The 13,281-nt window shown below is 40.0% G+C and overlaps 1 protein-coding gene across 5 annotated transcripts in view; it reads right to left on the bottom strand.

Annotated features, from left to right (window-relative positions):
- Nucleotides 1-1,639, bottom strand: part of tns2a (tensin 2a) — a 48,838-nt gene extending 47,199 nt beyond the window's left edge. For 4 of the 5 annotated variants that reach the window (XM_053643094.1, XM_053643096.1, XM_053643095.1 and 1 more), the window contains exon 1: nt 854-1,638. In XM_053643094.1, the coding sequence (XP_053499069.1) occupies nt 854-967 (114 nt within the window). In that variant the 5' untranslated portion in view covers nt 968-1,638. Of the gene's footprint in view, nt 1-853 lie in introns of all 5 variants that reach the window. The other variant, XM_053643097.1, reaches the window with a different exon arrangement.
- Nucleotides 1,640-13,281: the final 11,642 nt, after the last annotated feature.

Here is a 13,281-nt window from a genome sequence, read left to right as displayed (position 1 = left end):
TACATCTGGCATAAACCAAACACAGAATTCCACAAAAAGAACATCATATCTACAGTCAAGCATGATGGTGGAAATATGATGGTATGGGGATGCTTTGCTGCTTCAAGGTCTGGGCAACTTGCAATAATTGAGGGAAGCATGAATTCTGCTCTCTACCAGAAAAACCTAAAGGAGATCTTCAGTCTATAAGTTGAAACTTAAGTGCAACTGGATTATGCAGTAAGACAATGATCCATATCATAGCAGTAAGTCCTAGACCTAGAAGTGAATGAAAGACGGATTGCCAGTTAACAAATGTATTTGGTTGCAGTTATTGCTGTTAATGGTGACACAGCCAGATTTTAAGTTTTAGGGGACAATTAGTTTTTCACATGGGTGATAGGTGTTTGATAACTTGTTTTTCCTCAATAATAAAAAAAAACAACTATATTGTGTGTTTACTCAGGTTGCCTTTGTTTTATGTTGTATTACCTTTGAAGATCTAAAACTTTTTAATATGAGATATACACACAAAAAAAGAAAAAATCAAGACATGGGCAAATATTTTTTCACAGCACTTTACACATAAAGAGGACTAAATCCGATAACAACAAAGAAAGAGAACATGCCCCAGACACATTTGGTAGAATGGATGAAATCATGAGAAATGGAGGCCAGCATTTGAAACTGTCCTGTGGACCAAAGAACAGAGGTGTATGTGAAAACGCCCCTGTGGATTGCAACATTCCTCCAAAATCGCCTACAGGAGCTTGAATTCAGTGTCATGATAAATAAGCCATCAGTACTACAAAGAAAGTATTATAAGAAACTGCACATACTTTACACGAGTACACCAAGTACTGCTGTAACTCACCTTGGTGAGTCTCATGTTGATCCTGTTGTGTGTCCTCTCCCTGTTTGGAGTCCCTCTGAGCACCTCTGGCTCCGGCTCGTCCCCGCAGCAATCCGTACACAGGGCGCAACCCATATAATAATGCAATGCTTTATTTATGTACAACTTTTCTTACACTCAAGATTGTGTTACTATTCTACAAAAAGAAAAAGAAAAAAAGAAAAAAGAATAAAATAAAAAAGTAGTGCTCTGGACCTTGCTGGTCCACCCTCTCCTCTCGCTTCTCTGCCTCTTGCTCGTGTTTTCCTGACTACACTGGGGCAGCTGTTTTTGTCGACTCACTTGAGGCCCTTCCCCTTCTGCTGGCTCTCCTTCTAACAAGCACATACTCATGCACTCGCACACACCAGCTCATACTCACTCCTCTGTCCATCCTGAAATAACACACACACACTGCTGCAAATTACCCTTTCAATCTAATTTCTATCACCACTCACGCCGTCACACACAAGGTCTGAGTTGAAGTCTGAAGATTATTCATGCACCCACCCCCTAACTATCCTCAGCACACACACAAACCATTATATTCACTCTTGAAACGCACAGGTATATTACTCGCCTCTCTGATTCCCAAAACATGGTCTCTCTTGAATATGTGCTGCACACCTGTAGTATTTATTCAACCATTCAGACGTCCTCCTCCTTTTCCCACTGGATTTTTCCAAACTTCCCATTTCTCCCATTCCCTGGAATGTCATTCCTTTCTATCCACTTTTCTTTTATTACCTTCTCCCTCGAGCCTTGTCTCCTCTACCAGGATACATGTTTCACAATTTATTTACACAGAGCTTTTGCGGCAAAGTAAACGAAGCGGAGATGTTCCAAAGACAGATATGGTGAAGCAGACCGCAGCAGCAGTGCTTCGGAAAGTGGGAAAGCCACAGCTCAGGCTCAGCTGGTATGCATGCTGGCAAGCGCCATTACAGAGCTCAAGAACACACACTCGTGTGTAAGTGAGACTGTGAGAGCAAAGTCAACTCTGTTCTGAACCCTCTGAGGGAGCGCTAGATTCCTCTGCCATGGCTTCATAGAGTAAAACACCACAGCAGCAAAGCGCTCATATTTGCTGTTTCACTGTGGCAGTGTTACAATACGTTTCAAGTTTTATAAGTTCTCATTTTGAGGTGCGTGTGTGTATGTGCATGTGTAAATGGGGGGGTAGCATTTCAAATTGTACCCCATGTTAAGGCAAATTCCATTCATGCCTTCGAAGCCCTCTCGCTTGCATCCCTCCCTCTTTTTCCTGTATCCCCTCACACACGCTTTACTTTCAGCACTAAGCTGACTGCCTGCATTCTCAGGTGTATATATCTCAACAGTCTAATTTTGACAGGAAAGACAGCATGCATTTTGCAAATAATACTAACCAAGTAGACATTTTTTTCTTCTGCTTATGACTAGCAACAATTCTAATTATAATTCTACGATAATTCTACTAATCTTATCTATTTTAGGGAAGAAGCAGTAAAACAATTTGAATTGACATGAATTTGAAATAAGAGAATGTAGTGGATCAAATATCCAACCATCAATTTTTCATACTGCTTATCCTACACGGGGTCGCGGGGAGCCTATTCCAAGGAACTTGGGGCACAAGGTGGGAGACACCCTGGACGGGGTGCCAACCCATCATAGGGCACAATCACACACACTACGGACAATTTGTTGATGCCAATCAGCCTACAACGCACGTCTTTGGACTAGGAGAGGAAACCGGAGTACCTTGGGGAAACCCCCAAGGCACAGGGAGAACATACAAACTCCGCACACACAAGGCGGAGTTGGGATTAAAATACCCAACACTGGCGGTGCGAGGCAAATGTGCTAACCTCTAAGCCACCGTGGCCCCGGATGGAACGTCAACAGTAAAAAATAAAATCTCATTCATACATGCCGTCTTAAGGCCTGGTACAATTTACGCAATCATTTAAATGTTTTAAAAGGAAACAAACATGAAAATAATTTCCAGCACATTACAATAATATAAATGCAGCAATTAGAGTTACATACAATAAGGGGAAATAAGTATTCGGACACATTTTTTTTTGGTTATTTATTATATTCCGAGGCATGTGTCCACTTCAAATTTGCACACAATGTCTTTTGACTTTGTACTTACAAATATGAACAAAAACATTTGTATTCATAAGCATAAAATATATGTTTATATATTATATGTAAATATATTTCCAATGAGGTTATTCACTTGAAATTTTCACCAGACATCAGTATTAACTCAATAAATCCACACATATAAAGAATTCACAATATTAAAGTTATGTGTAATAAAGTGTAATGACACAGGAAAAAAGTATTGAACACGCTAAGAAAAAGCAGTTCTCAAAGGCAAGGTAAGACAAGGAACCAGCTGAAATCCATAAGCAGTTAGAAAGTAATTATACATCCTATCTGTGCAAATTAATATCAGCTGGGTTAGTAAATTGATGGTCTATAAAAAGGCTTTTAGTTACCAAGGTGTCACCCAAGAAACATCTCATGATGAGTAAAAACAAAAGGCTCTCCCAAGACTTTCGCAACCTTATTGTTGCAAAACATATTGATGAAATCGGATACAGACCTATTTCAAAACTTCTGAATCTTCCAGTAAGCACCATTGGAGCCATTATCCACAAGTGGAAGCAACATCATTCTGTCATCAACCGGCCATGCATAGGAGCTCCTCGCAAGATTTCTGACCAGGGAGTCAGAAAAATAGTCAGAAGAGTAGCCCAAGGGCCAAGGACCAATCTGAAAGAGCTCCAGAAACACTTGGAAGCAGCAGGTACCATCGTCACAGAGAAAACAATAGGCAACACATCCACTGCTCATGCTCACACCGTAAGACTCCATTACTAAAGAAAAGGCAAGTCGAAGCTCGTTTAAAGTTTGCTACAACTCATTTGGACAAGCCTATGAAATACTGGGAGAGTGTAGTCTGGTCAGAGAGCAAAATGGAACTTTTTGGCTGTCATACTACACACCATGTTTGGAGAAGAAATGGAACTGCACATCACCCTTAATACACTATACCAACAGTGAAGTTTGGAGGTGGAAGCATCATGGTGTGGGACTGTTTTTCATTGCATGGTTCTGGCAGACTTCATATAATTGAAAGAATGATGAATGGAGTCCTTTACAGGGAGATTCTTGAGCAGAATCTGCTGCCATCCACCAGGATGATGAAGATGAGGCGTGGGTGGACCTTCCAGCAGGACAACGATCCAAAACATACAGCCAAGGAAACTCTCAATTGGTTTCAGAGAAAAAAAAAATCAAAGTGTTAGAATGGCCCAGTCAATCATCTGACTTGAATCCAGCTGAACAAGATTTAAAGACAATATGTGTAGAAGAATGGGCCAAAATCACACCTGAATACTGCGGCTGATTAATTTCTTCATACAGGAAGTGTCTTGAAGCTGTCATTACAAACAAAGGCTTCTCCACTAAGTATTAAATAAATTTCAGTTAGCGTGTTCAATACTTTTTTCCTGTGTCATTCCTCTTTGTTACACATAACTTCATTTATGGACTTTAATGTTTGGATTTCTTTATATGTGTGGATTTCTTGAGGTAATACCAAAGTCTGGTGAAAATTTAATGTAAATAGCCTCATTGGAAATATATTAACTGAAATAAATGTTGACACGTTCAATACTTATTTTCCCCCACTGTACATATGTAAAGGTTACATCAAAATAAATCAGGTTCTAGATATAAATGCTGCAGAAAAATGTTCTTATGCTGAGAGCTTCTTAAAAGTTCTCACTGACATTATTAAACGACACTCAAATAGAAAAAAGCTACAGTGCCATAGCAAAGGCCTTAAACAGCCCTGTCAGTACAACTGGTTTGATAATATGCTTGTGGAAAGTTCATGAAACTATAACTAATCATCCCGGACATGTGCGCCACCCAAGATTTCACATCGCGCTCTCAGGCTAATGATAAGGAAAGTAAGAGAGAAGCCAGGACTCACATGAAAAGAATTGCAGGACAACCTGAAAGCAGCAGGAACAAAAAGTTACACAGAGAACAAAAAGCAATGAAGTGCACTGCTATTATGTCCATTCCCTCACCCCACAGAGCACTAAAAGATTTAAGCCATAAAAGGACACTTTTTGAACAATAGTCTGGTTAGACAAAACAAAAATATAACTCTTTGCCAATAATTCAGCTCCTCGTGTTTGGATTAAAAAAAAAAAAAGACAAACAGTGACGCTTGGAGGTGGGAGCATCATGATATGGGGCTGCTTCTCTGCAAACAGTGCTGGGGCATTACTAAAGGAGAGTTTAATAGAAGACAATTTCTACAAGAGGAATGAGACAAAATTGAAGTACAGTGCTGCAAAAATCCAATTACTTCTAACCATAGACATCTTGAAGACGTAACTGAAAACAACAGTTTTACAACAAAGTACTAATGTTGTACTAAGTACTACTGTTAATGGTAATTTGTGGAATACTTTTTCCCTTTGCAAGTGATGTAACACTTGATGGCCTATGAAGTCATGCAGTACTGAAAACAAGTGAAAAGTATTTTTTACCACCTGCAGGCTGACTATGCCACGAGAATGCAAACTCATCCAGCTGTCAACAGTTGAGCACTTTTTGGCAAGTCCATGGACAGCTGTTTCTGCAGACATATTTCACTGTCTGCCAGTGGTCTGGTGAAGCTGTTAAAGGGAAACTGCTGGACGACAAGGAAAGCAAATGTATACTACATATGATTAAATGATTAATGGATTTTGTTGTACATAAGCAGTCAGATAAATTATAGGTCTTGGACATTACTCTGGCTTTTAGGTATCTCTCCAATATAGGAGGAAAAACAAAGAAACCTGACAAGAACTCCTAAAATAGAAGCAAGGGAAAAACCCCAAATAAGGAGGGATAAATAGAGGTTGTGGACTCTCCATGCTCTACTTTTTTTTTTTTTAAAATAAACACTCTCTTCATTCAAAATGGGTGCTTCTGTTAAAAGAACACAAGCTGCTTTAAAAAAAAAAATCTACCCAAGATCCAAGTATGCAACCTCATGTTGAAACCCACATGTTCCTCTATTTCAAGGGTTAGATCATTATATTGCATAATTACACTTCACCGTCCACTTTAATAGGAACATTTGTATAGCTGCACATTTATGCAGTTAACTAAATCAGCCAATCAGGTAGCAGCAGCACAATGCATAAAATCATGCAGAAACAGGTCAAGTGCTTCAGATAATTTTCAGGTCAAACATCAGAATAGGAAATAATGCTGGTCCCAGATGGGCTGGTTTGAGTATTTCAGAAACTGCAGAGTTTCTGGGAATTTCACACACAACAGTCTCCCCGAGTTTACACAGAATGGTGTGAAAAAACAAACATTGAGTGAGCGACAGTTCTGTGAGTGGAAAGTATAGTATATATAGTAACATAAATAATCACACTACAACTGTGGTGAGCAGAAAAGTATCTCAGCATGCACAAAACATCAAACCTTGAGGTGGCTGGGCTACAACAGCAGAAAACCACATCTGTTTTCACTCCTGTCAGCCAAGAACAGGAATCTGAAGCAGCATAGACTCACCAAAACTGGACAGTGAAAATGAGGAAAAACAAAAAACAAATCACCTGGTCTTTCCCCCAGTCTCCAACTGTCCAGTTTGAGTGAGCCTGTGCCCATAATCGTCTCAGATTCTTGTTCTTGGAAATAGTGCTTATTTGAGTTACTATAGACTTCCTGTAAGCTCAGACCAGTCCAGTCATTCTCCTCTGATCGCTCTCAAAAACAAAGTGTTTCAGCCTGCAGACCGTCCACACAGCACGTTTTTGTTTTCAACATCATTCTGTATAAATTTAAGAGACTGCTGAGTGTGAAAATCTCAGAAATTCAGCAGTTTCTGAAATACTCAAACCAGCCCATCTGGGACCAATATTATTTCCCATTCTGATGTTTGATGTAAAAACATTAACTGCAGCTCTTGACCTGTATCTGTATGATTTGATGCATTGTGCTGCTGCTGCCACATTTTTGAACTGTATAAATGAGCAGGTGTACCCAAGTGGATGGTGAGTGTATGTAAATGCTTGGGCAAAGTGTAAGACTGTTTGCTATTCTTGAATCTGCTTGCTCAGGTGGTGTTGATTAATTTTTGATAGCAGCTTGGAGAGCAGTGCCAGTGGAAATGTAAAATAACAGGTATACATATGCACATATATGTATTTTGAAGGTTGAATACTGTGCATTTCAAACTTCCACAGGTTTCACCACAACCTCAGAAGCATTCTGCTTACACAGCAGATGAAGGACTTTTGTCTGAAACGCTCTGTTTCACTTCAGAATGTGTGTACTAAACTGAACTTTTAGCACCTTTATTATACTATATAAATAAACATAACATTTATGGAAGGATTCTCAAATGTCAGCAATTTATGATAGTCGGAGGTAAAAATCTACAATTTAGGACTTGAGTTTTCACTTTCTCTTTTAATAACTTCAAGAAAAAGGGATGGAAGGTATGTCTATAGTTGCTATAACATAAGGAACTATTACGGAAATTAAAGCAAGTAATACATTACATTAAATGTAAATACAAACAGATCAAAAGTACATCAGCATGCCCAGAAAGGATTATTCCTTACCTGGCACATCCAGTTTAAGGCTTGGCAGCAGCAGTCAATAAGGTCAGCTCAAACACCTTTTATTTCAAACTGCCTAATTCGTAACTCAAATTCACACAAACATAGAAAGAACAAACCTGCATTTTGTGGGTCTAACACTAGCCTTGAAGACGTCTTTACACCATGCTGACATACTTTCATAAAGATTGTTTAAATGATCTAAAAGAACTTTTTCCCCTCTACCCTGCTGTCCACAGACTATCCATAGAAGATGGATGTAGCTTCTCTGCAGATTTCCCCAAATATAATCCCCAAATTCTCAATAGGGTTTAAGAGAAGTGACTGTGCTGGTCATTTCATAACCTCAATGTACTCCTCTTTAAACCACTGCATCACGTGCTGTATTTACATTTACAGCATTGAGCAGATGCCCTTATCTAGAGGGATTTACAGAAGAGCTTTGTAGTCTCAAAAACACTCTGAACTAGTATGTCAGGGTCAGGGACTAAGCATACCATCAAGCTAAAAGGGGGAGGAGGTTAGTACAGCAAGAAAAGAAAGAAGATTGAATAAGTGCTAATTCAAGTACTTGGTGAAAAGGTCTTTAGTCTTTGTTTGAGGACAGCCAGTGGCAGGGGAATTTCATTCCACCAGCTGGGTGCCAAGACAGTGAAGAGTTTTGATGCATGTCTTCTTTGTATCGTTAGGTATGGAGGGCCCAGTCAAGCTGTGCTAGAGGTCCAAACAGAGAATAGCGCAGAGTATGGTGTGCCTGCAGGTAAGTGGGGACTGGTCCACTGTTGGCTTTGTAGGCAAGCATACATAAGTATTTTAAATCTGATGCGGGTAGCTAGAGGAAGCTAGGGGAGGGAACACAGCAATGGAGTGAAAGAGAACTGAACTGGGGAGATTGAAAACAACTCTTGCAGCTGCATTCTGGATATATTGAAAGGGTCAGATAGCACACAGGGTAACAGGTTAAAACGTAAGGAGAGAAGTGATACCAATCAGTAGTTGCTGATGTCTGAGTTTTCTAGAATGTGCTTTTTTTTTCAGGATGAGAATAACAATTGCTGTTTTGAAGGCAGTTGGTACAAGACCATCATTTAAGATGGAAGTGGTAAAGGGCAGGTCTTGCAAGATGGTCTGGAGCATGGTGGAAGGGATGTGATCAGGCAGGCAGGTAGTAGAATTGCTAGACAAGATAATTTGCAGGATCTCTTTTGTAAAAAGAAAGGGGGAAAATGTGTTAAGGAAACAGAAGAAGAAATGTGATTGTGTAATGCAGAAATAGAACTAGGGGGGAAAGATTGGCAAAGTCATCAGCAGTCAGGGAGGAGGGTGAAGGAGGAAGAAGACAGTTGAGAACTTAAGAAAAGAGGATTTAAGAGGCTTGTGCACGGAATAGATTCAGAAGCAGCATTTCTGGGACAAAATCAAACCTGTGCTATTGCCCCTGGCAGTTTCTCATGGAGTGTAAGAGAAAGCATAGGCAGAGGAAAGCCAGTGTAGCTCTCTCTAGAGTTCTCAATCAGTGCCAAAAAATGGAGACAAAGAAGGAAAGCTAAACCCAAGTTAAAGTCGGCTCTGCCGACAGCAGACGGCAGTTCCAGCCCCCACCTAGCACCACTGTTTGGGACTGAGACAAGAGCGGCAGGTAGATGAGGTTAGAGACTTTAATGTCACCTTGCATTGTCTTGTTGGAATGTCCAGTCACTAGGCATTGATTGAAAGCAGTCAGTTAGGAACAGTGAGTCCACCATTCAGCCTAGCATTTTTGCGTAAAATCCAGCACCTTTGGCTGTGATGCATCCGGAGACCATAATCCCACCAACACAATGCTTTTCAGTTGCCTGAGTGCACGTTTCCTCAAATACTTCTCCCAGGAACCTCCTCACACAGACTTGTCCATCACTTTAATAAAAAGAAACTTGGATTCATCACTAAAGATCACCTTCTCCCATTCAGACAGTCTTTGTGTTCTCTGGCAAATCCTGTTGATCCCATTAGTGTGCAGCTATAAGCTTCGTTTTCCTTCTTGACTTGCACCCAAACATTCCAGACTCTCTCAACCTTTGGGTGGAAGATGTTAAGATCTACATGCAACACTCAAGGTTCTTGTGGTGTATATTCAGCCTCCTGTCCCACAATTTTCTAGGCTTATTCTTAGCTTTCATCCCATTTGTCACTTCTTGTGCTCAGCACTAAATCACGAGTCATTGTGAGCAAATCTCTGCTCAATGATCATGAAAATCCTTTTATGGCTATTGGCAATAAAGTGCATCAATCCTATGCAACCCATACAAAGACCCTGGGAACAACACACCAGTAAGCCTTGAAACAACAAAAACAGTTGCTAATTGTCAGAATAGTTCACTTGAGCAATTCTTTCTGCCTGCCAGTATATTTTTATACTGTCTACACTGTACAGGCCCATGTCAAGGATATGTTTACAGTTATTTCTTATAGTCTCCCAGTTCATTGGCATTCATTGCTTGCAGTGCACTTGTATTTGGCTTTAAGCACACCATTATTCCATGTTTATGACTGTAGCGTAGCTAATTAAAGCTAACAACACCCTGCTCACTCTGGGGTACCAATAAAGGAACAGTAAAAATGTAATGTAGTACATTAATGCAAAAGTCCTTAATAAGATCAGTGAAAAATCCAGTGAGCAAAGTGAGGAGCAATGAAACAGGGCTTTAATGCTAGGTACATCAATAAGGTTAAAGTCAAATAAAATGACTAGACAGAAAACAAAAGTATAAAAGACATGGCCTCCCACCTGCTGTTTATACTACATCATAATCTAAATGCCCCAACGCAAAGCCATTATGGAACTGACCACACAGTCTCCACCTAAAGCAGTGGTCACTTAGTACGTAATGTACTCTGGAATTGTTCAGGGTTTGGTTAGATCCTAATATAGAAGTATAATCTTGCACAAGGACCAAACAATTGTGCCCACATCTAGGGTGTGTGCAAAAACACACAAACTTGGCCTGTATATTTCACCATCAGGAAGAGCTAAAATGCCACCACACACCAAGGAATATTAAATGAATCAGAAAAAAATGTCATAAAATATTTGAGGGGAAAAAAGTTTTATAAAGTCCCTGAACAATAGGCCTTGGTTCAGAGAATTATATAAATGTGAAAGAAGATCAATGTTATATTTTATGTCTGTCCACAGTTTGTGGTAACACTGTGGCATTTAACAGTTTAGAGCACTAAATATATAGTTAAAGTTTAGTGGTCACAGTAGGCCCAAAATTATTGCCATATGTTTAGTGACCCATGTCACCTGTATGATCCTTATGTTCCTCCAAGGGATAAAGGGGAATCAGGCTGAAAACAGAAAACCATACATGCTAATATTACAAGATGAAGTCTTGTTCAGGTGTGTCCTCTAGTAATTTTACTTGCCTAGTTTAGTATACAAAAAACGTAATATCAACAGAAACTCATCTGTTCAGAGTCAGCTGGATCTTCTTATTTAACAGTATTCTCTATAAGAGAGATCTCATGTGACAATTCAGCAAAAACGTATCAGAAGTACTCAAAGTTAAGGGAACCCAAAGGCAAGCATCAGAAAGGAAAAGAACAAAAACAATCAATGTCCACAGTTCAAAAATGAAAACAGAAGTCACAAAGACAGCTGTGTGATATTGAATCTATTAGTAGGAATAGTAACTGCCAAAACATTAGAGAAGATCTCAGCAGGGCAAAGGTACGGATGCTACTAGAAACATCCTGTGTCAAGCTGATAATATTACTTACAGAGTAAAATAACAAACCATCTGACTGGGCTCAAAATCAAAGGCTCACTGGAGCTTGGATTTGCATCCAAAATAATCATAGAAAAAAGAAAAATAAAAAAATAAACCTCTTTCTGGATTGGGCCTATATAGTTATGCACTCCTGGGCCCAGATCTCAGAATAGATGGATGTGGGAGTGAGCAGAATGAAGATGCTGAGAAAATGTCAGGGTCACACAGTGATGGACAACACACAAGCAGATGTCCAGGGAAAGAACACTGGGTTCCTGTTCTCACTGCTGCCTCCAACGGCCCAGTCTGCTTCCTGTCACAGGCTGCTGTTCTAAGCTGTACTGAGGCTCCAGTGCCTTATTTATAAGACCTTGTAGCCTGGGGTAAAGGGCACATTCTACATGTGCGGGGTTCAAGGGACACAGGGGAAGAAGTTTCAAATGGATGATTAATTTTTGCAGCAAGAATCCAAAGAGTGAAAATGATAACAGCACTGCTCTTTGAAGGATCATTTTAACCAAACAGAATAAATGTAGCTTAATCATCATGATCCATGTTGAAAACAAACAGTTTTATTTTAGGATAAGGCTTTTCGTGCCCTGAGGTTAAACTGTAAATTCCTTGCATCCATTTGGGTTGAACTTGGCCTCTTTAAAAATATCCACACAATATGCTGATTACAGAAACTCTACATTCCCATGAAGAGGGACGTGCGGCTTAGCTTGTTTTCATGGGAATCAGAGGTTACAAATGGCATGGAATCTCCACTCAGTACTGCATCAAGGAAACACACATAAGTGTTTACACATGGATATTGATGCTAACATTGCCTTGCATTACCACAGATCATGTTTCTTTGAACCACACTGGCAAGTGCCACTGGGAATGAACTACAAGTATACTTTGACCTCAAAGCAAAGCACCAGTACAGCAGACACAGGGCTCTTTATTTTTCCTGAAAGTCACATGTCTAATAAAGTGCATGACCGTTTGACTGTCTGTCACTCCACCTCCTGTAGATAAACGCAAAACTTCCTTCTTTTTTTTTTTCCCAGGAAGAAACAGACCCCTGGAACCTGCTTCATAGAATATCAGTTTACTTGATTAGACAAGCCATAGGCATGTGATTGTTTCCAGAATCTGTTTTAGTGGAGTGTAATCATGTCCATTTAATTTCTGGCTTATATTTCAAAAAGAAAAATAATTAGATTTGCTTGCATTTTGTGTGTATGTGTAATATATATATTATATATACACACACACACACACACAGTATCTCACAAAAGTGAGTACACTCTTCACACTTTTATAAATATTTGATTATATCTTTTCACGTGACAACACTGAAGAAATTACACTTTGCTACAATGTAAAGTAGTGAGTGTACAGCTTGTATAACAGTGTAAATTTGCTGTCCCCCCAAAATAACTCAACACACAGCCATTAATGTCTAAACCGCTGGCAATAAAAGTGAGTACACCCCTAAGTGAAAATGTCCAAATTGGGCCCAATTAGCCATTTTCCCTCCCCGGTGTCAGGTGACTTGTTAGTGTTACAAGGTCTCAGGTGTGAATGGGGAGCAGGTGTGTTAAATTTGGCATCATCGCTCTCACACTCCCTCTTACTGGTCATTGGAAGTTCACCATGGCACCTCATGGCAAAGAACTTTCTGAGGATCTGAAAAAAGAATTGTTGCTCTACATTAAGATGGCCTAGGCTATAAGAAGATCGCCAAGACCCTGACACTGAGCTGCAGCACGGTGGCCAAGACCATACAGCGGTTTAAAAGGACAGGTTCCACTCTGAACAGGCCTCGCCATGCTCGACCAAAGAAGTTGAGTGCACGTGCTCAGCGTCATATCCAGAGGTTGTGTTTGGGAAATAGACGTATGAGTGCTGCCAGCATTGCTGCAGAGGTTGAAGGGGTGGGGGGTCAGCCTGTCAGTGCTCAGACCATACACCGTACATTGCATCAAATTGGTGTGCATGGCTGTCCTCCCAGAAGGAAGCCTCTTCT

The sequence above is a fragment of the Ictalurus furcatus genome, chromosome 15, assembly GCF_023375685.1.
Source record: "Ictalurus furcatus strain D&B chromosome 15, Billie_1.0, whole genome shotgun sequence".
Classification (NCBI taxonomy): domain Eukaryota; kingdom Metazoa; phylum Chordata; class Actinopteri; order Siluriformes; family Ictaluridae; genus Ictalurus; species Ictalurus furcatus.
This window is presented reverse-complemented; position numbering and strand designations above follow the sequence as displayed.